Source organism: Nematocida ausubeli, assembly GCF_000738915.1.
Source record: "Nematocida ausubeli strain ERTm6 chromosome Unknown supercont2.3, whole genome shotgun sequence".
NCBI classification, from domain to species: Eukaryota; Fungi; Microsporidia; genus Nematocida; species Nematocida ausubeli.
Window position 1 is genome coordinate 461,375 of NW_026515636.1, and position 21,614 is coordinate 482,988.

The 21,614-nt window shown below is 39.5% G+C and overlaps 10 protein-coding genes and 1 non-coding gene across 11 annotated transcripts; 6 read left to right on the forward strand and 5 right to left on the reverse strand.

Moving 5' to 3' along the window:
* Positions 1-243: 243 nt before the first annotated feature.
* On the reverse strand, positions 244-1,044 carry NESG_01366 (rRNA 2'-O-methyltransferase fibrillarin; the record flags this gene model as incomplete). The annotated part of the gene is made up of 1 exon (XM_053048998.1): positions 244-1,044. One exon carries the CDS (start codon positions 1,042-1,044, stop codon positions 244-246), a length of 801 nt encoding a protein of 266 aa, XP_052904803.1.
* Positions 1,045-1,277: 233 nt separating this feature from the next.
* Positions 1,278-1,976, reverse strand: NESG_01367 (uncharacterized protein; the record flags this gene model as incomplete). The annotated part of the gene is made up of 1 exon (XM_053048999.1): positions 1,278-1,976. One exon carries the CDS (start codon positions 1,974-1,976, stop codon positions 1,278-1,280), a length of 699 nt encoding a protein of 232 aa, XP_052904804.1.
* Positions 1,977-2,058: 82 nt separating this feature from the next.
* NESG_01368 lies at positions 2,059-2,130 on the forward strand. The gene has a single exon. It is a non-coding gene; the product is annotated as a tRNA-Glu (tRNA).
* A 21-nt stretch (positions 2,131-2,151) lies between these two features.
* NESG_01369 (uncharacterized protein) lies at positions 2,152-2,808 on the forward strand (the record flags this gene model as incomplete). Its single annotated transcript, XM_053049000.1, has 1 exon — positions 2,152-2,808. The coding sequence occupies one exon, from the start codon at positions 2,152-2,154 to the stop codon at positions 2,806-2,808; it is 657 nt and encodes a 218-aa protein (XP_052904805.1).
* Positions 2,809-2,942: 134 nt separating this feature from the next.
* Positions 2,943-3,506, forward strand: NESG_01370 (uncharacterized protein; the record flags this gene model as incomplete). Its single annotated transcript, XM_053049001.1, has 1 exon — positions 2,943-3,506. The coding sequence occupies one exon, from the start codon at positions 2,943-2,945 to the stop codon at positions 3,504-3,506; it is 564 nt and encodes a 187-aa protein (XP_052904806.1).
* A 564-nt stretch (positions 3,507-4,070) lies between these two features.
* Positions 4,071-7,421, forward strand: NESG_01371 (uncharacterized protein; the record flags this gene model as incomplete). Its single annotated transcript, XM_053049002.1, has 1 exon — positions 4,071-7,421. One exon carries the CDS (start codon positions 4,071-4,073, stop codon positions 7,419-7,421), a length of 3,351 nt encoding a protein of 1,116 aa, XP_052904807.1.
* Positions 7,422-8,482: 1,061 nt separating this feature from the next.
* NESG_01372 (uncharacterized protein) lies at positions 8,483-9,418 on the forward strand (the record flags this gene model as incomplete). Its single annotated transcript, XM_053049003.1, has 1 exon — positions 8,483-9,418. The coding sequence occupies one exon, from the start codon at positions 8,483-8,485 to the stop codon at positions 9,416-9,418; it is 936 nt and encodes a 311-aa protein (XP_052904808.1).
* Positions 9,419-10,069: 651 nt separating this feature from the next.
* On the reverse strand, positions 10,070-11,338 carry NESG_01373 (uncharacterized protein; the record flags this gene model as incomplete). Its single annotated transcript, XM_053049004.1, has 1 exon — positions 10,070-11,338. One exon carries the CDS (start codon positions 11,336-11,338, stop codon positions 10,070-10,072), a length of 1,269 nt encoding a protein of 422 aa, XP_052904809.1.
* A 462-nt stretch (positions 11,339-11,800) lies between these two features.
* Positions 11,801-14,590, reverse strand: NESG_01374 (uncharacterized protein; the record flags this gene model as incomplete). The annotated part of the gene is made up of 1 exon (XM_053049005.1): positions 11,801-14,590. One exon carries the CDS (start codon positions 14,588-14,590, stop codon positions 11,801-11,803), a length of 2,790 nt encoding a protein of 929 aa, XP_052904810.1.
* A 675-nt stretch (positions 14,591-15,265) lies between these two features.
* NESG_01375 (uncharacterized protein) lies at positions 15,266-18,007 on the reverse strand (the record flags this gene model as incomplete). The annotated part of the gene is made up of 1 exon (XM_053049006.1): positions 15,266-18,007. One exon carries the CDS (start codon positions 18,005-18,007, stop codon positions 15,266-15,268), a length of 2,742 nt encoding a protein of 913 aa, XP_052904811.1.
* Positions 18,008-18,695: 688 nt separating this feature from the next.
* Positions 18,696-19,553, forward strand: NESG_01376 (uncharacterized protein; the record flags this gene model as incomplete). Its single annotated transcript, XM_053049007.1, has 1 exon — positions 18,696-19,553. The coding sequence occupies one exon, from the start codon at positions 18,696-18,698 to the stop codon at positions 19,551-19,553; it is 858 nt and encodes a 285-aa protein (XP_052904812.1).
* Positions 19,554-21,614: the final 2,061 nt, after the last annotated feature.

Here is a 21,614-nt window from a genome sequence, read left to right on the forward strand (position 1 = left end):
AAATATATAACTGCCCCTTTCTATTCTAGAAGAATACTATTGATGCATCATTAACGTATACTCTTTCTGGGCTGTGCCATGAAAGAAGCACGTTTCAGCAGGAGCCTTAGATAAATATGTTCTAAGATGCGACTGTGATTTGATCCTGCTGTTATCTTTATTTATGAAGGCTGCCGGGTTTCTTCTAGAGCATCTCAGTAATAATATCTAGTGCTTTACCAAAGACCACACCTTAAGTACCATTTACTTTGAGTCTCTGTATATTCCAACAACAATGGCATGGTCTCTCTCGTATGGCTCTAACGTGGCCTGCTCCTTTGGCTTGATTTCAAGTTTTCTAAGAATGTTTACTTCGTTGGCAAATACTTCTGCAGGAGCCTTCACTGAGTCAATGCAGTTAGCCTTGATGGAGATCACCACTCCACCCTTCTCCTTCAAAAAGTACTTGGCGTTCAGACCAACGATTCTTGCCTGGTCTGGCTGTGCAACATCAGCAAATATCACATCAACAATTGGCACAAGCATTCTGTATCGCTGGGGCAGTCTGGCGTCCTCAATGATAGGAACAATGTTTGGTCTCTTCTTAGCCAGGCTTAGAAGGTCTCTGCCTGACCGGTGACTGAACTCCACGGCGTAGACTACACCTTCTGGCCCAACCAGATCAGACACGTGAGACACACTTGTACCAGAGGCGGCTCCAAGATAAAGAACCTTTGCTCCTGGGACAATGTGGATGTTCTCCAGTCCACCAAGGATACCTGCAGCAAGCTTGCTTCTGAAGGGGTTCCATGCTCTGTACTCTACCTTTGCATCGTCTGGGCCTGCCAGAATTCTCTTTTCGCCGTAGACTGATAGCCCAGGGGTTAAGTTCTTTGTGGCTAGCGTCTCTTCCTTTCCTCTTGACAGGAACACGCCCTTGAACCGTGGGTGTGGCTGCAGAACAACCTCCTTTGGCTTGTTCATGGGTGGTTTTCTCTGGAATTTGCTTGGTCCTCCTCTTGGGCTGGAGTTGAATGGTCGTTTGTCTTTTCTTCCCGCTGACATAAAATATTTTGTAAGCACAAATTATAATTAAATATTTTTACTGGATATTTTCAACAGTTTTTGGAATAATTTCTTGGCTGCCAGACAACCAAAGTATAAGTAAAACAGAAATTTATTCTTTCGGCCATGGTATAGTCTATTAAATCCATGGAATCTTATCTATGCGCAACCCAGTCGCAGGACAGCATAAGCCTGCTCTCCTTCAGATAGCAAAACTCTCTATAATATCATGATCACCACTCCATTGTCATTCTTTTCTTCTTTGTTTCCTGCTCCTGCTCTTCCTCAGGCTCCTCTTCAAATTCTGTTACATACTTTATTCCTCGGGTCTGGACCTGTCCCAGCTTCTTTCTCTTCACCTCCTGGACAGTCGATCGCTCCTGCTCTACCATACCCTTGTTTCCATAGACGCCTAGCTTGTATCGCTCAAGCACTTCTTTCTCAACTGCATTCTCTATTTTTGCTTGCCGGGCAGCCTTGACTTCTCTTGCTCTGTCCTGCTTCTCTGCCTTCTTTTTTCTGTGTATGTATACGGGCCTGCCAATTTCATCAAGAAGTGCCCTTCTCTCCAAGTAGTCTGAAAGCTTTGTCAAGCGCTGCTTGCACTTGTGCACTATAAAGCTTCCCCAGTCCTTCAGCTCTTCACTGATTGTTGCAAGGGCCTTGTCGTAGTCCTCGTCTAGCTCCACTTTTTCATAAAGAGACTTTGGCTTATGCCGCCGCTCTGGCTCTTTCATAAGCAGATAGAGCTTCCCCTTTATCTCTCTGACCGTTGCGTATTTCGAGTTCGAGAGCGGGCAGGTCTCTCGCGTGCACATCCCAGATACATTGTTTGCATTTCTGCAAAGCAGATCTGTCTGTGTCTTCATTTTAAAGGAGCAGAAGGCCTTTGCGCCTCCTATAGTGTTCCATATGCTTTGGTCGTCTAGCATCGTAAAAAAAATGTTTGCTTTCCGGATCTAATGGCTGTCTAATTAGACCTGTCACGGAACATGCTTTTCTTAGAAAGGTAGATCCCTTGTGGTCTAGTGGCTAGGATTTCGCGTTTTCACCGCGACGGCCGGGGTTCAATTCCCCGCAAGGGAAATTTTTTACTTGCAAAGACGCATGGCCCACAGAAATAGAAATGCTGCTATGTTTGATGAGCTTGTGCTGAAATACCAAGCCAGAGATGCAGGCCAGAAAAAAACAGACGGTGGCTTAGAGGGCGCAAAGAGAGAAATGCTGTGCTATAGCCATATCCTGGGTGTGTGCCCTAGGGGAGAGCTAAAGCAAAACCACAAAAGCATGTGTACATTCCAGCATGTCCCACTAGCCAGTGAAGAAGCCGGAAGAAATGAGTTTTTAAACATATTCAATGACCCTTTGCAAAGAAAAAAGTTCTTTCGCACGCACCATCTTATGCAGAAGTGCATTATTCGATTAAAAGATGAAATAAAGGGAATTATGGCTAGCCTGCCAAAGCAGCAGCGGCAAGCCTCAACACAAGCAATTGCGCAATACAACCAGGCAAAGGCTGAGTGGGCTATTTTCAAACTAAATGGACAGGAAGAGCTAGAGGAGCTGGCACTGGCAAGGCTTCGAAAGCTGGAAGAGACAAACAGTCGAGAAGGCGTAGCAAGAATGCGGTGCAAGGCATGCCCGCACTATCTTCCGTGGCTGGAAAGTGAGCGAAAACAGCACTATATTGGAAAAGTGCACCAAACGTATATAAGAATGCAGCAGTTTCTGCAGAACTACTATTCCCAAGGCCACAATACTTAGTGAACTATGCTAAGAGCTGCATGGGTTTCTGTACTTTATCAATATGGTATGGGTTCTTCTTGCAATGAAAGACTTCCTTTTCTATGTATATTTGTCCAAGTATATGCTGTTAGTTTCTTTACAAATATTTTTGTATGGGATACTTTGACTGTGAATATAATGCGTTGGGAAGAGATAAAGCAGGCGTTCTTGTTAAGTGCGAAGGCTCTGAAGTAATAGGAATGCTGAACGGGCCCTTTGAGCCTTCTGGGGGCATACTTAACATGTACAGCGGCTCGGTCCGAGTCATTATCATGGGAAGCAGCAAAACCAGAACCCAGTATGCATCACTGCAAGAGAACATTGAGAGAATTTTAATGGATCTTATTTATCTTAGAGACTACCCCAGGTGCGTGCTTGAAATTAGGATATTTGTGGTTTCTTCAATAGAGAATATCTTGGCAGCCATACTTAACACGATTTCTGTGCTGCTAATCAATGCAGGCATTCAAATGAAGGGAATTCTACTTGCTGTGCATGACTCTGCGGCATTTAGTACATCAGCTTATATCTATTCAAACACAAAGTATCAGAAAGTGCTCCGGGTGGGACAGCCTGCCAAGGAAGACGTTGCAAAGCTTGCAGACCTTTTAGAAAGAATGACATACTCGCTAAAGGAAGACTATAAAAAGGACTGGCAGATAGCCCTATATAAATAAATATATGGATTGTACCAAAAATACCCATTTCCTTCCAAATATATATCCTTTGAATTTAGTTGTTTTCGCATTCTTTCTTGCCAGACATGTTTTTAGTAAGTAGTATAAAATTGAGTGCACAAATAAATATATCTGAATTTTCGCAGGAAATGATGCAGAGAAGCCAAGGTATATTATGAGAATGTAATACAGATTTGTCTATTGATGAAATAGAATGCCTAAAGTGCAGAACTGCCTATCTATCTCTTCTTTTATCCACTGCTGCAATTGGTCTTATTATGTATGCATTATATAGGAAAGCCAGCACCTATGCTAGAGTGAAGGTATTTTGTTCTAAAATACTTGGTATTTTGCAATCCATATATAATATTACTGGAGTAGTATGCTAAGCATGCGCAGAGAAGATAAGTTCTAAAATAAACCGTATCAAATGAATAAGGATTGCTTGAATATTAATAGGCATGGCTTTACTCTCATTGTCCCGAACTAATTCTCTTTTGTTTACTAGCACTCTTATCTGGTAAATTCAAGTAAAATATTTGTATTTAATTATTTTAACCCCATATGAAACAAATGGAAGGTAAATATGTGCCGTTAGTGCTAACTGAGCTGTCAATTCTTAAGGAAGATATGCCGCCATTCATTTTGGAGGATTACAAAAAAGAGACAGGATTTGTGGGAGTAAGCAACTTTCGAAAAATAGGAAATATTTTTGGACTGTCCCAGCCAATAACTGAGGGAATACACAACCTGGCCACGTATTACAAGAAAAAGATCATTTGGATAAATCTGCGAGAACAGCCTGTTATATATATAAATGGGCTGCCCTTTCTTCTGAAGGATAAAAAAGCACCATTTTCAAACATCAAGTCATTTGTTGGCATATCGTATAAGAGAATGGAGGAAATGGAGAAGCGCCTGAAGAAGGACATTCAGGAGCTTGCCAATCGGTCAGGAGGCTTCATAAAGGTGTACACAGAGAAAACGCCTAAAACGCTGTGGGCTAGCAACATATATGTGCGGCAGGTTCAAACGGTTCGGGAGGTCTTTAACGAAATCAATGGAATACGGTACTACCGAGTGCCTATAAACAGGATAAACTGCAAAGAGTCGTTTATATCTGTTCTTGACATAATTCTCAGCAAAGAGCAGAAGGAGCTTGGTGAGGCGTACCATGAATACTCAATTGGGTTCAACTCTAGCACAGGGCTGAACAAAACATCGTATGGAATGAGCATTTGCCTTCTGCGGGAAGCTATAAGCAATCAGCACCTGCTAGATGATACAGCGCATGTGCCTTCGTTCCCTCGGGTTATTCACTCCCTTGAGAAAGTCTTTCCAAAGAAGGAGTTTGCAGCGTTTCTGATGAAGTCAGGCAATGTGATCCCCGTGCTTGAGAAAGCCTTGAAGGGCGAGTACGTAATAATTGAGCGGCTTGCGAATGCTATGGACTTGCCAGAAGTGCGGGAGTTGGTGAACGCGGTCATAAACTCAATTGAGTATAATCTGCTGGCTGTTCTTCTGGAAAACATTCTTGCCTTCCAGTGCCATGGCTGCAAGAAGGCCTTAAAAAAATCAATGTTCCTGCTAGAGAAGTACGCTTCGCTGATTCTGTATGCGATTTACAAACAGCAGAAGACAGCCAGCTCTTTCGTAGACTGGATAGAAAACTCTTCGATAGCGCAGGGAATAATCCAGGAAGTGACTTCTGCAGTTCCAAGCAAGAACTTGTTTTCTCCTGCAGTTATTAGCCAGGCCAGCACAGTTGATAAGGAATGGACCGCTATAATAGGAATAGGCACTGTTCTGCAAGCAGATAGGGACATGAATGCAACCTTTGAAAAAGAGAGAGTTGCTGCTGAAAAAATGTCTATTCCGGTGATGCAAATGCATCAGCCAAACAAGAAAACCGATATGTCGTTTATTTGCGAGCAGGTGCTGTGGATAAATCTGCGGGCAGAGCCTATAGTCTATATAGAAGGCGTGCCGCACTCTGAAAGAGACCGCATAGATCCAACCAGGAATATACGAACAATTCCTGGAATAACAGAAGAGCTAGTGAACAACCAAGAGAAAATACTAATCCGCAGAATACAGGACGAAGGAAGCCAGCAGCAGGGAGAGGTTCTTTTATTTACAACGGAGTCCAATAAAATCAATACAAAGCATGCGAATGTGAAAGAAAAGAACGTTCAGACATGCGAAGAGTTTATTTCAAAGATCAACCCGAAGCAGATTAAGTACATAAGAGTGCCCATGGTTTCAAAGGCGCCTCTCAACCCAAACATACTTGACTTGTTATATACAACGCTAGTCACGCATAGGTCTATGCCTGTCATACTGCAGGCAAGTGGATATCTAGGGCGTAACAAGATTGTGAAGGTCATTTCCCTTCTAATTGAAAAAGCCGAAGAAAGAAAAAGCGCCACCGATGACCTTCCCCGAATGCCGCGCCCCATTCTTATAAGATCAATAGAGACGCTAGTTAGAATATTGAAGAATGGAATTGAGTCAGAAATAATAGTAAGGTCTGTGTGGAGCGACATGGAAAACAAAGACATTTACAGCACGCATCTCACACCGGACTTTTCTCAGAAAAATCTGATTGATTATATGCTGTTGATTGTGCTTACCTCATATATGCTAGAAAATAACACCTGCCCATTCCGGGTGTGGATAAACAAAAGAGAAGACATTCTGCATATTTATGAAAGCTGTGTGAATGATAGAAAGCTGCTAGAGCAAGGTGGCATGCACAACGAACTAGAAAATGCACAGAACTCGCCAGACGAGGAGGATAAGAAAAAAAGAGTCGAGCTGATTAACAGGCCCTGGGGACAGGTGCTAACCCCGCATACGATTCTGAAAAATGACTTTTTCCCAGCGCTGCGTATTCTCAAGTCGAATACAATTGATATAAAGGGTTGCAGCAATTTTAGAGCAGTTGAGTTCAATAGGGATACAATTGTAGGGCTTGCACAGCCCACCTCCTGGGGTGTTCAGTCTCTAGTTGAGTATTTAAATGGAAGCAGGCCCTGCAGTGAGCAGAGCGGAAAACATTGCATAGAAGAAGAATTCAAGAAAAATGCATCTGGGCAAGTTATTCACTGGTTCTGCTTGCGGCAGGAGCCAATTGTCTATATTGATGGCTTTCCATTTGTTCTACGCATTACAGATATGATCTACGAAAATGTTATTACTGAAGGGATCAATAGAAAGTGGGTTGAAGACATAGAAGAAAGAATGAAGAATGACTGTCTGGAAGAGTCAGAAAAAGAAGGCCTGATTCTTCACAACGAGGAGATACAAGACGGAGAAGCCATACTATCATCTGAAACAGTTGTAAGTAGAAACATTCTCACCCCCAAGGAGATCTTTATAAACAAAAACCTTAAGTATTATAGGATGCCAATCTCTGACGAACAGGCACCTCTTCCTGAAATATTTGACGAGCTTTATAGGATAATCATGGCAGCCCCTAAGCCCAGAATGCTTGTTTTCTCGTGCCAGATGGGAAGAGGGCGAACAACCACTGGAATGGTCATATCAAGACTAATTGGATTCACCGAGTATATAAACACACTCACCAGTGCGGAGCGAAAAAGTATATTGAAAGAGAAGAGGTCGCAAGTTGAGTACGCCGATAGCTACATAATGATATCCAAACTGATACAAGTTTTACCAATGGGAAGGGAAAGCAAAAACTTAGTAGACTCGATTATCAAAGAATGCGGCCACATACAGAATATATACGAAGCAATTGCCTTCCGTAAAGATAATACTGAATATTTGATGCGCTACTTCTACCTTATATGCTTTGGATCTTTTCTATTGGAGGGAAACGAAAAGACTTTTTCTGGCTATCTGTGCGATAGAATCGAGATCAATGTTATTGCGAATGAAAGAGAGTACTAGAAGGTAGGGGCAGCATAATATGCACGTACATACCAAATTATGTGGTGATACAATGAGATTTGTGCTGCAACTGAAGCCTATTCAGACTTGCCAAATACATAGGCAGAATTGCTTGTTTGCAGCACATAATTATTTATCTGCTTATATAGTGCCCTTATATTAGAATGCTCAAAATTATGCTCTACATCTCATATATAACTGAATAAAATTCAATAAAATAATTTTAGTACTATGGATACAAACATTTTATAAAGCAGACCAGTTTTACTGTAACAATTTATCTTGAATCCCAATAGCTTACATTAGGCTTCAGCTATTGGTGTGCGCTAAGAGGGGCTGCGTTCCATCTAGAAAATAGCTGTCTAAAATAGAGATCATCTATAATGTATTTTATTAGTATATGCATGTATATATGACGTGCCACGATGGCGGAAGCGTCATAGCCTGGAAGTAATAACCCAAGAGGGACAACATCTTACTTAAAGAAGAACTTTTATTCATGTCCTGCGTATCTCGCTGGGATCTTGGATTCATAGTTGAATTGCCATGTCCGGTAGTCTTTCTCATATATTTCATTGCTCGTTCCATTGTCCACACTTGCTGCTCCCCTTGCAGAATTGCATCTGTATTTATAGTAGGGTTTTGATCTTGAGATAGCGATGAATTGCAATCGCTATCATTTTATTTTTGAACCCCCTGTCGGTATAAGAAATTTCCGAAGGAGTGGTAATTTTACCACAATATATTTTGAAAATCTTGGCTATGAGCTCCTGTGCTTGGCTTTTTGTTCATTGCTAGCATGTGCTGCCCTTTTATTTCTCTCTTGCAATCACATGGCAGTCTTTTTGTATCTGGTAAGATAGATCTTATTGAAGTTATTTACACATCAGAGATTTGGCATCTTAAACCATAGAATTTGATGTTTACATAGTTATATATTATTTTAAATGATCTCTATCCAATAACGGCGCTAACTGTGCTTCCAATAATCATACACATTTTTTAGATGCACCAATGAAGAGAAAACAGCTATAATAATAAGTAGGAGTTTGCAGCAGCAGATGAATTTTTTTAGAGGTGTGTTATCTGAGTTTGTATCTAGTGCACAGGACAGCGCGCAGAATGTTTTATCTTCAAAGAATCTTGAAACTGCCCAGATTAATAATCCTGAGCCAGCGCCTGTAGAAGAAACAGACCAAGAAATAGTTTCTAAGCATATACAAAGCATGGGAGGTTCTATATACAACATTATATTATCAGGGTTTTCATTGATCTCAACAAAGGTTTTCACTGTTATAGATAATCAATTTGAACTATTTGAAGGGCAGTTTAGCACTAGCATAAGCAGCACATTTAGGTGCTACTTTATTTTATTTCTATTTTTGGTTTTATTTTTATTTTCATATGCTATAACCATAATCAACATTGCTTTATGCGTTCTTCCATATATTCTTTCTATCTCATCGGCAAACACAATAGGCTATAAATATTATCTGGGCATCGCGCTATTTGTAAATCTAATTATATACATTGTTTCATGCACTCTTTTGTATATTGCGCTGGCTATGTATATAGGCATTTTACTTGATTCTTATTATAGCTTTAAGAACATGAACAGCAATAATTCAACGCTTAGAGCGTTCAAAATAGCTCAGACTTTGTCAATCCTAATGGTATCTCTAACAAATTTGATGGTTCTATATTATAAAACAGAACTTTTGTTCTATTTAGGAGGTGCAACATTCGGGGTGGCTATTAACTTTCTTCTTTGCTTAACCTTTATTGGCAGTAATATTCTCATACTAAAATATTTTTATCATAAAGTGCGTAGCCTCATTAGGGGAAAAATAGGCAAGCAATATAACCACAGCTATATGCTAGGGTTTTACAGTATTATCTTTGTAGTGGCTATAAGCTTGGTTATTACTGCATCAGCAGGAAACTTTTTTACTATAATAACCTCTGCTTCAAAGATAGCCTCATATGCCGTTGCGTAGTTTGGATTATAGCAATACATTACAGGATAAATTATTATTTGCTATCTTCTTCTTGTTATTTTTAGCCTTTGCAGAAATTCTATGGGGTTCTCAATGTTAATATGTGCAACTTTTTCCTAAAACTATGGATGAATAACCTTTTCATTTTTAGTTACATAGACTAGAAATAATTATTTTATGTTTTAAATACATCAAGTTATGCTGAAATATTCTACAGCATATAAAAAATATATAAATTAACATAGTGCGCGATATATTAAAAAAGCAGGCCACTTCCATACACATGACATAAGCTGTTTATATTAATCTATTTTTTATACCAGGCCACAACCACAGTAATAACAGCAGCAATAAAACACTATTCTGCAGTTTTATAGTGCAGCATATTTTGGGAGGCAGTGCACCAGCCCACTGTCATAATAGAAGTCTATGCAGAGCTGTGTGTAAATAAAGAAAAGCGTTGGTATACCAAATTTATTTGTGACGGACATGCACACACTAAAGAAGCACTCAGACGGACACAGCAGCACGCCCACACCACAGACCATTCAACATGCAGCCATTCTGTGCTGTGCGCAGCCCGAGGCAGCAGGTGCTCACAAGTCCGTGTGTAGAACCTCTGCTGCGCCACGGTGTCTTTGCAGCCACCATCTACTTGATGTGCACGCCTGCTTGCTCCACTTGAGTGGCCTGGCTCTGGTACTTCTCTTTCTGTCTTTTGAAGAGCACATTGTCTGCCAGCTCATCTCCAGAAGAAAGGCTGCGCGACTCAAAAGAGGACTCGTCCTGTCCTGGAAAAGAGAGCGCCTCGCCTTTAGGCGCTGCCTGTTTTTCTGGGCAGGCCTCCTCCGACTGCTCGCTGGAGTCCTCCAAGGCGCTGTCGCAGTACGCTTCACTGTGTGCATATGGGGCTGGGCCCTTAGTATACGTGTCCTCAGAAGGGAGGTCTATCCGGAGCAGCTCTGCAGCGATGACGTACTTAATGTACTTCAGTACCTCGCAAACAAAGCCTATTGCAGTTTCTGACATTGTGTGCTTTTTGTTCTCTACAAAAATACTTGCATGCACACTGTTGCACAGCGAGACGTATGCCAGAAGAGCAGGCCTGCAGAGAGCCAGGCGCTCTGTCATGGTCTCAAGAGGTGCCAGGGCCTCAGACACAAGGCAGTTTGCAGCTGTTTCGTCCATCAGAGCGCGGTGCTCTGGACGGCCCTGGCTTATGCTGTGGAACTTCTCGCTGGAGAGTAGAAGGTCGTCTGTGAGGGAGAAGCCCTTTTGGGAGAGAGTGAAGAAGAGGATTACAGGAAGATACGCAACATCGCCCATTGCCTCTGTGTCCTGTGCAATCTTCTCGATCTCTCGCATAAAGGACACAAGCGCGTGCAGCTCTGCATGCTCCTTCTCTGCCTGTGTTTTTTTAATTTGCACTTCTTCTGCCTGTGTGTCCGGCTCTCCCACTAGTAGAGAGTTTGCAGCATTAGAAGCATTAGCAGGAGAGTTTGCATCAGCAGAAGGCTCTAGCGGCAGCTCGCGCTCTAAAGCGGTGCTCTGTGCAGACGAGCCCTCTATGTGTGCAGGCTGCTCTGCAGGCGCAGACCTCTCATCCAGACCATATGTTCCTGGGTATACAGACCTGTCTACCGCACTTTCTAGAGCACTCTTTGTGATCTTCTGCTTCTTTTTTGTGCTTTGGGCTATGTCTGTCTCTCGCGTGGCCTGCATGGCGAGCGTGCCTGTGCAGAGAGAAGATGTCTCAGACAGTCCTTCCTTGCGAAGTGTCTCTTCACAGGGCAAAGGGCCCTCCGCAGCATCAGAAACCTTTGCTTTGCTTTTGAATGCGCCAAGGAAAAATCTTTTCATACGCCCTGCAATGGACGTGCTTTTCTTCTGAGCTTTCGAGTGGTCTTTCTTTGCAAGCATTTTTTCTGCACATCACAAATAGAACCTAATTATACGCACTAGGTGATAAACAAACAATTGTGCCTAATCCCGGAAAATAGATTAAAAAGTGAATGCAATACCAGGGTACCCCCTTTATGCAAGACATACATATAGCCGTACGACTTGGGTTGGATTTGATCTTTCTTGCGCGCGCATGACCTCTCGTGTGCACCAGTATAACCATACCAGCCTATCTCCTTTGGTTAAAGGGTCTTCAAACTTAGTGCTTTTTTTGATTTTCCCTGTCCTTCGTCAATTTTATTTAAAAAATCTCTCCACATCTATACAGATGTTAACAAGTCTGAAGCTATACGAAAATATACGAAAATAAAAATATAGAAAATATATATATATGAAGTAGAAATTATTTATTGTCTAAGAATGAAATACACAGAGACTTATACAATCCATACTTGAAGAAGCTAGTGTATTACCTTCAAGTCAGCATACTATGCAGTACATATTCTTAGGGTTCATTCTTGGCTTGCGACGTATTATCATTTTTCTTTTTTTTGCTGGCTTTCTACGTTTGACAGTCATATGTCGATCTAGACAGTTCAATATTCTATCTTTCTGCCTAGGATGTTTTTCAACTATTTTGGCAATGCACATTTTGTCACTACCCCAGTATATCTGAGCATATGCGGCTAGTACATTAGCTAGGTCAATGTCTGCACTACATCTGAGTAGAATAGAAACAATTTTGACCATAACTTTTATTGTTATGAATTCGTGATTACTATCTTTAGGCATAGCTTTTCGTATTTCTTTCAAATTATTTTTTGCATTTCCCCTCTTGCAGCCTATGCAAACAATTAAAAACAGCAAATTCTCTATATTAGACACTGGAGTGGTTATTATTATATAGCTTAAATTAAGTTCTTGATGAGTTGAAGATTTTATATAGTTTGGTGTGATATATTTATCTGTTAACAGGCAGTCCACTACACTAAACATAGCTACATGAATATGTTTAGTTGGCTGCATGCAGTGGAAGCGAAGTGGAGGATTTATATCACTAGAATTAATATTTTCGATTATATAAGAAGCAAATACAACATACTCAGGCAGTGTATAACTCTCTATTTTTTCAATGTAATCAAAGAGAATGTGTTGAATGAAACTATTTTCTTTAAGTGGCATTTGTAACTCCTTTTTGACTTCTTCTCTTGCATTTTCTTTAGATTTATCCAACTTTACAACCTTCTTTCCAATTTCTAAATGTGTTATCTTTGAATTCATTAAGTGCAATATTATGGGCTGTGCCTGGTTTTTATGTGCGTAGTAGATTTGCATGCTTCCATATAGATCAGTTCTATGTTTTTCAATATATGTCCCAATAGATATGAAGCTTATAAAGATTTCTCTTTTTCTTTCTGATTCATCTGATTTATAATCATACCATTCTACCAATCCATCGCATGGAGTGCACTGCCAGGAGAGAGAAGCAAACAGAGTTTCTGCGTATTCTTGTATGTCTTCAACAATTCGATCAATAGTTTCTTCTTCTATCACTTCTAATAATTTGTTCTTAAAAGATTCGATTTTTTCTTTGTTTACTTCATTGTATTCTCCAGCAAGTTGTAAAATTGCTGTCAACACGTTAAGAATCCCTCCAGCAAGAACTTTGCCATCATTCGATTCATTGAATCCCAGGTCATCAATACAATAATCTCTAACTATATTCTTCCATGCTTGCTGAACATCCATAGGTATCTCCTTTCCTGGAAGCAATTTAATACTTTCTAAAGGATCTGCGCTATTTAAATGTTCTTCTACTCCAATTTCTCTACTTAAAATACAAGCAGCCATGGAAGATGGTATATTAGAAAAGAAATCCCTTACCGCGCTAGGGGAATTTTTCATATGGCCAACACTGTATATAACACAATCTGGATCGTATGCAAAGCAGCAAAACAGCCCAAGCAATGCAGATTCTACGTCTGTTAAGAAAACATCTGTTGTTAGATACGTATCATCACAAATTTGCACATCTACTGTTGTTCTAATAGGTGCATGCTCTGAATCCGTAAAGGGAAGCAGTCTCTTCTTTTCCGGAACCTCAATACTACCTTCAAGTTCTTCTATTTTCCTCCAGTATTCAAGTTCATCTGAAAGCGAATCGCATTGCATAAAGCATGTCTTAAGGAACTCCTCGCTAATAGCCTTTTGCTCATCTCTATTTTCCCTTTTACACTTTTTTATATGCTCATCCAGCATCTTGTATACTGTCCTATTAAAGCAAGCAGCATCTTCTTTAGTTTCCAGATAGTGATATATGTACGATTGTATAAGCCAGCTCTTACACATACAAAACTTATTTTCCCAAAATCCTTCTTTTTCTTCCGTAGTCATAGAATCCTCTATATCATATTGAACTAGTGAATTCGTATGCAAGAAAAACTCAATAACCTGTAAAGCTTTATATTGACGAACTTCACATCTTCTTTTCCTAAAATCGTCTTCTTGCATCTCAGAACAAGGAATAACCATTTTAAGACGGAAGTTCTCTGTCTTCTGGGCTCCGCCTTTCCATACAAGATGACGGGTCTTGGTTTTATTATACTTAATGGACAGTGGTACATCTATTTTCTCTGTTCGAAGAAGCAATGCTGCAAGAATTGTGTGTGCATGCTCTTTCACAAGATTGCTTTTCAAGAAAAGAGTAAACGAGTCCTTGCAGTCTTCTTCAGGGTAAATGCTTATTGTTTGATCAGGAGAAGGAAACATATTGATGAGGGTAGTGTATTGGGCGCTAATAAAGTTTGTAATTTTAACGTTTTTTAAATAAAAAGCGAACGCTTCGTCTTTTGTTGGATCTCTTATAAACTGGTTATTATTTTTGCCAGACACATTATAATATGGATTAATTTCAATATTAAAAAATCTACGTATATGCATATAGCGAGTCTTATTGTATACATATAATCCAAATGGGCTTAGCGGGCCATATGGATTGACAACCCACTCTACAACCCCCTCTGCATGTACTACCATTTGCTGCAGTTTCTCTGCATCACTTCTCGTTAGCACTGCATAAGCTTGCTGCACAGTAAAAATAAAAAGCACAAAAAGCACTCTTATTGTCAGCCCTACAAAGCTTCTTCTAGCACCTTTGGCTTCACTGTGCTTTCCTGCTACATGAAAGCATAACCTTCTGTTTCTTCCAACATATAATTTTTTTTGAATTCTACTTTCTTTTCTATTACTTGTTTCCTTTAAAGAAGTCATTGTTAAACTTTGTCTTTATTTCAATCCTGATCCATTTAAATAATTTAAAAGGGGAGTATTTTCTCCCTCTTTACTTAATCTAAACCAATTGGAGCATGGTTCCTCTAATTAATAGTAAAAGAAGGTTCCAATAGCTTGTATCCTGTTTACGGATACAAATAAACCAATTATGGCAAAATTACTACTCCTTCATAATTTTCTTACTACAACAGAATGGTCCAAAAAGAAAATAATAACAAAAGCAAAATATTCACTCTCTGGAAATCAGACTCTGCTATACAGAAATATACGATTCTGCAAAGAGAGAACAAAGAGCACCATGAAAGGCACAGTGAGCGAGCAGATGGCAGAACAATCAAGATAAATTCAGAAATCAAGATCTCAGCAATTCTTGCAGGACATAAATGAAAGCTTTTCTTTAAACAAGATGTTATCACCATTGGGCTATTACTTCCAGGCTATAGTGTTCTATTCGTATGACACATCAAGTTTATAAACCAAATATTAAGACAGCTGATTATACTGCAGTATAAAGCCAGCAGAACCATATATTCCTGTATATTGACCTATAAGCAAGCAGTGCCCCTTATTTATGACATATGGGCTAATAGACACATTCCTGTAAAGAAGGTCACTAGATGCTACATTGTTTACTAGAGAAGAGGTTTTACATTCCTAGAACATGGAAAAACACCCTATATTCTTTGTTTTAATGAACTTCTTCAAATGTGACACTAACCCATTATATTTCTTTGTACTTATGTAGTCATCTTTTAAGCAGAAAAGAGTCTTATTTTTTTTTAAAACATTTAGACTCTTTTCAAAATACTCTAAAGGTTCTAACACTTCTTCTTCAAACATAAGTGTGCTTGGATAATTACCAAAGAGTATAAAGTCGTAAACTATCTTAATTGATTCTAATGAGAACCCACCAACACCCGAACTTACATGGATAAACCAAAGAAGATATACATAGTTTAAATTGTAGCCTTCCGTAGTTTCTTTGAGAATGGATTGAATTTTCACTAAGCCATCTATTCCCTCCTTAGATACAATATGTTCAAATAGACGCGTTCGGTTTATACAACATACTGCTGAATATTCCATCATTGTATTATTCGCAGTTGCTCTAGTATAGTTGCATGTGGCTTTTAATGCTGCAGGCGCTGGAAGATCTAGTAGAGTATTGTATATCTCTTCTGTTAGTATGTTCTCCCAAATAGCATCTTCTTTTGGGATATTCTCTGATGGCTTAAATCCAAGCTTTGGATAGAATTTCTGCCAGCTTGCATGAAGGGGGAAGTGTTTTAGCATTGTATATCTTGTGCTAGGGTCATTGAGCGGAACACTTCCTAAAATGTTTGCAGTAAAACGTGTTAAAGGGTTTTCTGGGCCTACCTCCTTATCTATCGTACTGTCTATAAAGCTGTTTATAATAAGGCCTTTAATCTCATTGGAAACAAGCTTTCCTAATAAGAATATTTTATATATGCCTTCAGATCCTTCCTGTACAATCGGGACTAAGATTTTCTTAAGATTCTTTGGAAAGTTTGTTTTCTTAGAGCTTAAAGAATCTAGCTCTACGCTAACGTACTGATCCACAATGTATCCTACATAGCAGTCTACATCACTGTAAGTGTTTTTTACTTCTTCATACTTTTCTTTAATTTCTGCAGAGCTATTTCCTGTTGATGGAAGGAGAGTAAGAGTTGTGTGCCCTTGGCTTATATCCAAAGAAATCCCATTACATGCTCTATTGAAAGTGTATGTAATGTTAATTTTAGCTAAAATATCTGTATTTTCGCTTGACCTTTCCCCAAGCCGCATTCGGTTGCAATGTACTCCTACACTTTTATTTAGTGACAAAGACTTAATAATCGACTCTATCTTATCTGCAATATAAACTTCCTGCTTATAACTTAATTTTCCTGCTTTACATGCAGCTTCTATACTCTCAACTAGCTCTAATATTTCTTTCTTCTGTCCTGTTATTTCTGAAATAGCAAGAAGTATATTTCCAACCCCAGAGAGAAGTTCATTTTTACTCCGCCTGTAGTCAATCCTGTCATTCTTTAAGCACGCAACAACTCTGCTCCATTGCATGTGCATTTCAAAGCTTGTTGCCTCTTTTGGCTTAGGATAGTCTCCAAAGAAGTCTCTCAACTCATTGCTTACTTCTGTTCCCATGTGGTCTGTCTCATACTTTCCTGTCTCTGGATTGTATGCTAGACAGCAAAATAATCCAAGCAGAGCGGTCTCTACACAGTTACTGTAGTAGAATGCTTGGCCTTTCTCAAAGCCAGACTTGTCTAGTTTACACCGCGGGACTCTAGTATACCGTGGCAGCTGACTATCACTGTAGAAGGGAAATTTAGCATTTTCATTTTTAGCCTGAACAAGGCCACAAAATGATTCAATGTACTTTTTGTTTTCGCTAAGTTCTTCTTTTGCAACGAAAAGCTCATCGAATATTCTGCCCTTCTTGCTCTTCTTGCCTTTCTTCTTAGTCTGCTCTGGGTTCTCCTTTTCAACTACTTGATCAATCAGCAATTCATGCACCGCATCCACAAAGTCCTTGTAGTCCTCTGCAGTATTAATAAACTCGTAGATGTATGTCTGTATAAGGAAGGCTGCACTGTTCAGAAACTTTCCGCTCTTAAACTCTTCTCTAGTGGTTGGCATTACAAACTTGCGCCCTTTCTTTAGCAGCGGATTGTCTCTGCACTGCATATAGAACTTGACAATTCCAGCTGCCTCACTTTGGTAGATATCCTTTTTGTACTTCCTAGTAAATGGATCTATGCCTTCCATATGCATTTCTACATCCACAAATACTTTTTCCTTGCATGTCTTACTTTTTATGACAAGATTATTTTTCTCTCCTTTGTAGTCTACTGCTATTTTAACGTCAACACCCTCTGAAAGAAGAAGAAGTGCTGCAAGAATGTACTTTGTGTCTTTCTTAACATGATCTGCTCTTAGGAAGTTTGTAAATGCATTCGACCTTCCTGCTTCAATGGAGAGGTCCCAAGCAGCAGACGGAAACATCTTTATCAGCTGTGCATGATAAGAGCTAAGATACTTGCCTTCAGGGGTTTTTGTGTCCAAGTCTTTGTGTACGCTGTCATCAACTGGCATTCTTGTAAATTTATAAATCTGTTCTTTTCTATTGGATAGTCCCTTCTTAGTCAATGCATAGTCTGTATCTATTTCAGGGGAATAAAACCGCTTGTTATACATGTATCCGCTTTGGTGTCCAATATATCCACGCAGCAGATTCAATGGCCCTTTCGGGTTAATAACTACATCCTGCTTCTCACCAACCAAAGTCTCACTGACTATCTTTATGTCTTCCACATTCATTCTTGCAAGAATACTCTGCAGCATCATTAGATTCAAAAGTAACTTGCTGATCATTTTCTGTAAACCGAAAAAAGATTTCTTTCTTAACAGTTTTAATCTCTTGCCTTTCTTCATTCTCCTTAGCATCCGTTATTTCTATTTATAACTAAATCACTTTAGCTGCTTTCCTATAGGTCACTTATATATATAATCGGCCAATAAGCAGAGGCAGTTCTAAATTTAAGTGATTTAATTGACTTATCCTGTATGTATGCTAAAATAGCGAGTAATCATCTTTATTCTATTCTTCTGTGCAGTAAACTAAAAAATAGAAAACACTCAGGCAAGCATTTTTATAAAAACATATTGAGCTGGCCAGTGCAGCCCTTATTTAATGGGTTCTTTATGTATTTATCATATAATTTAGATATATTAGTGTACTTGTTGGTTTTCCTTGCCTCAAGGGCATTGAAACCTCTCTCCGGGTCAGCAATGTAGATTGATGTTGGTTATTGCCTCCCGGGCTTTGGTTAGGCCAACACGCTACAAGGGGCTCTACTTGTTTATGTGTCATAATATAGTGATCTATGTTTATGTGACACTTGGTGTCACATTACGATCCGTTGTGGGAAATAGTTTGTTTAATTAACAAATTTAATTAAAGTTAACAAATTTAATTAACATTAATTAATTTATTTATTTATCATTTTCCATGAATAAAACTATATATAGACGATGAGAAATAAATTATATCCAGTTTATTATGAGTGAGTCTAATATTTCGAAGAGGCAAAATCAGCTAGAAGCAGAATCGAACACTGCTTCCAACCAACACGAGGATAGAATGCATAGCGAGAGTATTGGAAAGACCATAGAGCTTGCTCAGAAAGCTTTAAAAGCTCTTCCATTGAAGAAAGGAAGTAAAATGAGTAAGATGAAATTAGGAATGATGGATATGGGAATTCCAAGATGGCCTTCATTAAAACCAGGCCTGAAGATGTTCACGGTATACGAAGAATTATCTAGTCGCAGCGAGACGGAAGAAAAGAGGATTTTTACTCAGTTTGAGTCTCACATAGCCCGTGTTGGAACATCTCTTGAGGATTGGACAAACGAACACTACGAGAAAGCTATAACAGTATTGCATGGATTGATCGATAGCGAACAATTGTCGCCACTTGTGGATCCTCCACGGAAAGGAAATGGAACATGGGCAGAATGGGTTGATAGGTTCGTGCCCTACATTATTTACGGAGACTATACTTGGGAGGAGGTAGAGACAGAATTCCTGAGAAAATTTACAGAGTATCCTACAGGTTTCTTGGTCATTTGGAGAACTCATTCTCAAGAGCTTAATAAAAGTTTTAAGACTTTATACAGAGCAGCTCAGCGAATTGATGAGTTTAGCAAACCAGGGGAAGATTCCCAGAAGAAAGAGCTAAGGAATAAGAAGGATACTTCAAAGATGTCTTGTAGGAAATGTGGTACCATTGGACATATAGCTAGGAATTGTTGGAAGAAGAACAATAATAGTAGTGGGAATGACAATTTTGGAAAGTATGATTCCAAGAAAAGAAAGTTCGATGGGTTTAATAATTTTAAGAAGAAATTTCATTCTTAGGCCACACTATGACTGAGAACAAGCTAAGACCAATTGACTCCAGGATTACGGAAGTCATGAAGATACCTAGACCACAGTCAGTTAAGCAAGTACGGAGTTTCCTTGGTAAGATAAACTATATGGGAAGACATATCTATAATCTATCAAGTTTGAAAGCACCGTTGAATGAATTCACCAAGAAAGGTAAGAAATTCATATGGGAAGAAAGACATCAACAAGCCTTTGAGAGTCTTAGAGAAGCAATTGCTAAGATTATAGCTGCAACAATCCCTGATCCAAAGAAGAAGTATACGCTGGAGACAGACACATCGGACACAGGTATGGGTGCCGTGTTGAGACAAGATGAGGATGTCATTGGATTTTATTCGGCTAGGTTGAAACCTGAGCAGCAACGCTATACTATTACTGAAAGAGAGCTATTAGCCATTGTATGGGCTACAGATAGATGTAAGTCGTATTTACTGGGAAAACATTTCGATGTTATTACGGATCATAAGGCGATTGAGGCCTACTTCACGAAGAAGGGCGAAGAGTTTGGAAATGCTAGAATTGCACGATGGATGCAGTCCTTAGAGAATTTTTCTTTTACTCCGAAGTATAAGAGGGGGGAAGAGATGATAATCCCAGATGGTCTTTCACGACTTTATGAAGTTCCTTCAAGAAAATTACATGTACCTGCTAAGTTAGAGCAAAGGGCGTACAGTGTATCAGTACTGACACAGTCAGATTATGATAGAGTAACAAGAATTCATGAGGAATTAGGACACCGTAAGAGCATTAGAATAGATTTGGCAATGCGTGGTATAAATGTTACTAGTATGGAACTAAGGAAGATTTTGGAATCTTGTAGGGTGTGTCTAGAGAGAGACAATCAGTTTATGAAGCATAATGTTTATATTGATACTGATGAGCCAGGAGAGCTGATGGGCATCGATTTGATGGAATATGCAAATAAGTATGTGATAGTGATGATAGACTATTATACTAGGATGGCTTTTGCTAAGGAAGTAGCAGTAAAGCAGGCAGACAAAATTAAGGATTTCGTTATGGAAGTATACAAGGAATTTCCGTTTAAGAAGATCATAGCAGACAATGAAAAGGAGTTTGGGAATTCCGTATTGTTGGATTGGTTAGATTCTAAGGGAATCGACATTCACTTTAGGCCACCTTACTATCGCGAAGGGATAGGGCGAATTAAAAGATTGATTCGAACCCTCAGAGAAAATCTTAATAGAAGTAAGGGTGCACTTAGACGTAAGTTAGCACGGGTAGTTAGAGCATATAATGCTACAATACATCGAGCAATAGGGATGCCGCCTTTGCACGCCATGGATGTTAAGAACCGCGAGAAAATAGAATCTTCTATTACAAAGTATAAGCGGGAGTTCGGGAGAACAGAGAAACTGGAATTACCAGTAGGCCAGAGAGTACTGATCAGGAAAGAAATACGCACTAAGGATGATAAACATTTCGAGGAAATGGGGGCTATTGAGTCATTGGAAGGATATGACACTTACTGGATTAGACTGCCGGATGAAAAGCTTATTAAGAGAAATCGGAGTCAGATTAAACCCTATGGAGAAATTAGTGGTAAAAGCTAGCAAGTTTAATGGATGACGTCAAAAGAGAATAAATGCTTCGGGCTTTATTATAATTTAGACCAGTCGCTCTGGTGGAAGTTTCTTTCGAGAACTGTTATTTACCGTGTCGCTCAACTAAGAAATAATTACTGTGAGTGTAATTAGAAAGTAGGTCATGGGAGGCATATCCAGGTAAGTCCTCGGGAATATTCTTAGTTGTAGGAAGGTTGACTACACCTTATGACAGAGTTTGTATGGAGATTGGGTAAACAATCAGATAGTTGTAGTGCACGACAATGTATCAATCCAGCATCCGCCGTATTAGCCATCCTCAGGTGAGGTTTTTAGTTTTTCCTTTTGACAACTGACGGTTGCAAGGGTTTTCTTTTTTTTAGGTAGTAAGCAAGCAACCCAGGTTTTATGCTTAGCGGGGGGATGTTGGTTTTCCTTGCCTCAAGGGCATTGAAACCTTTCTCTCCGG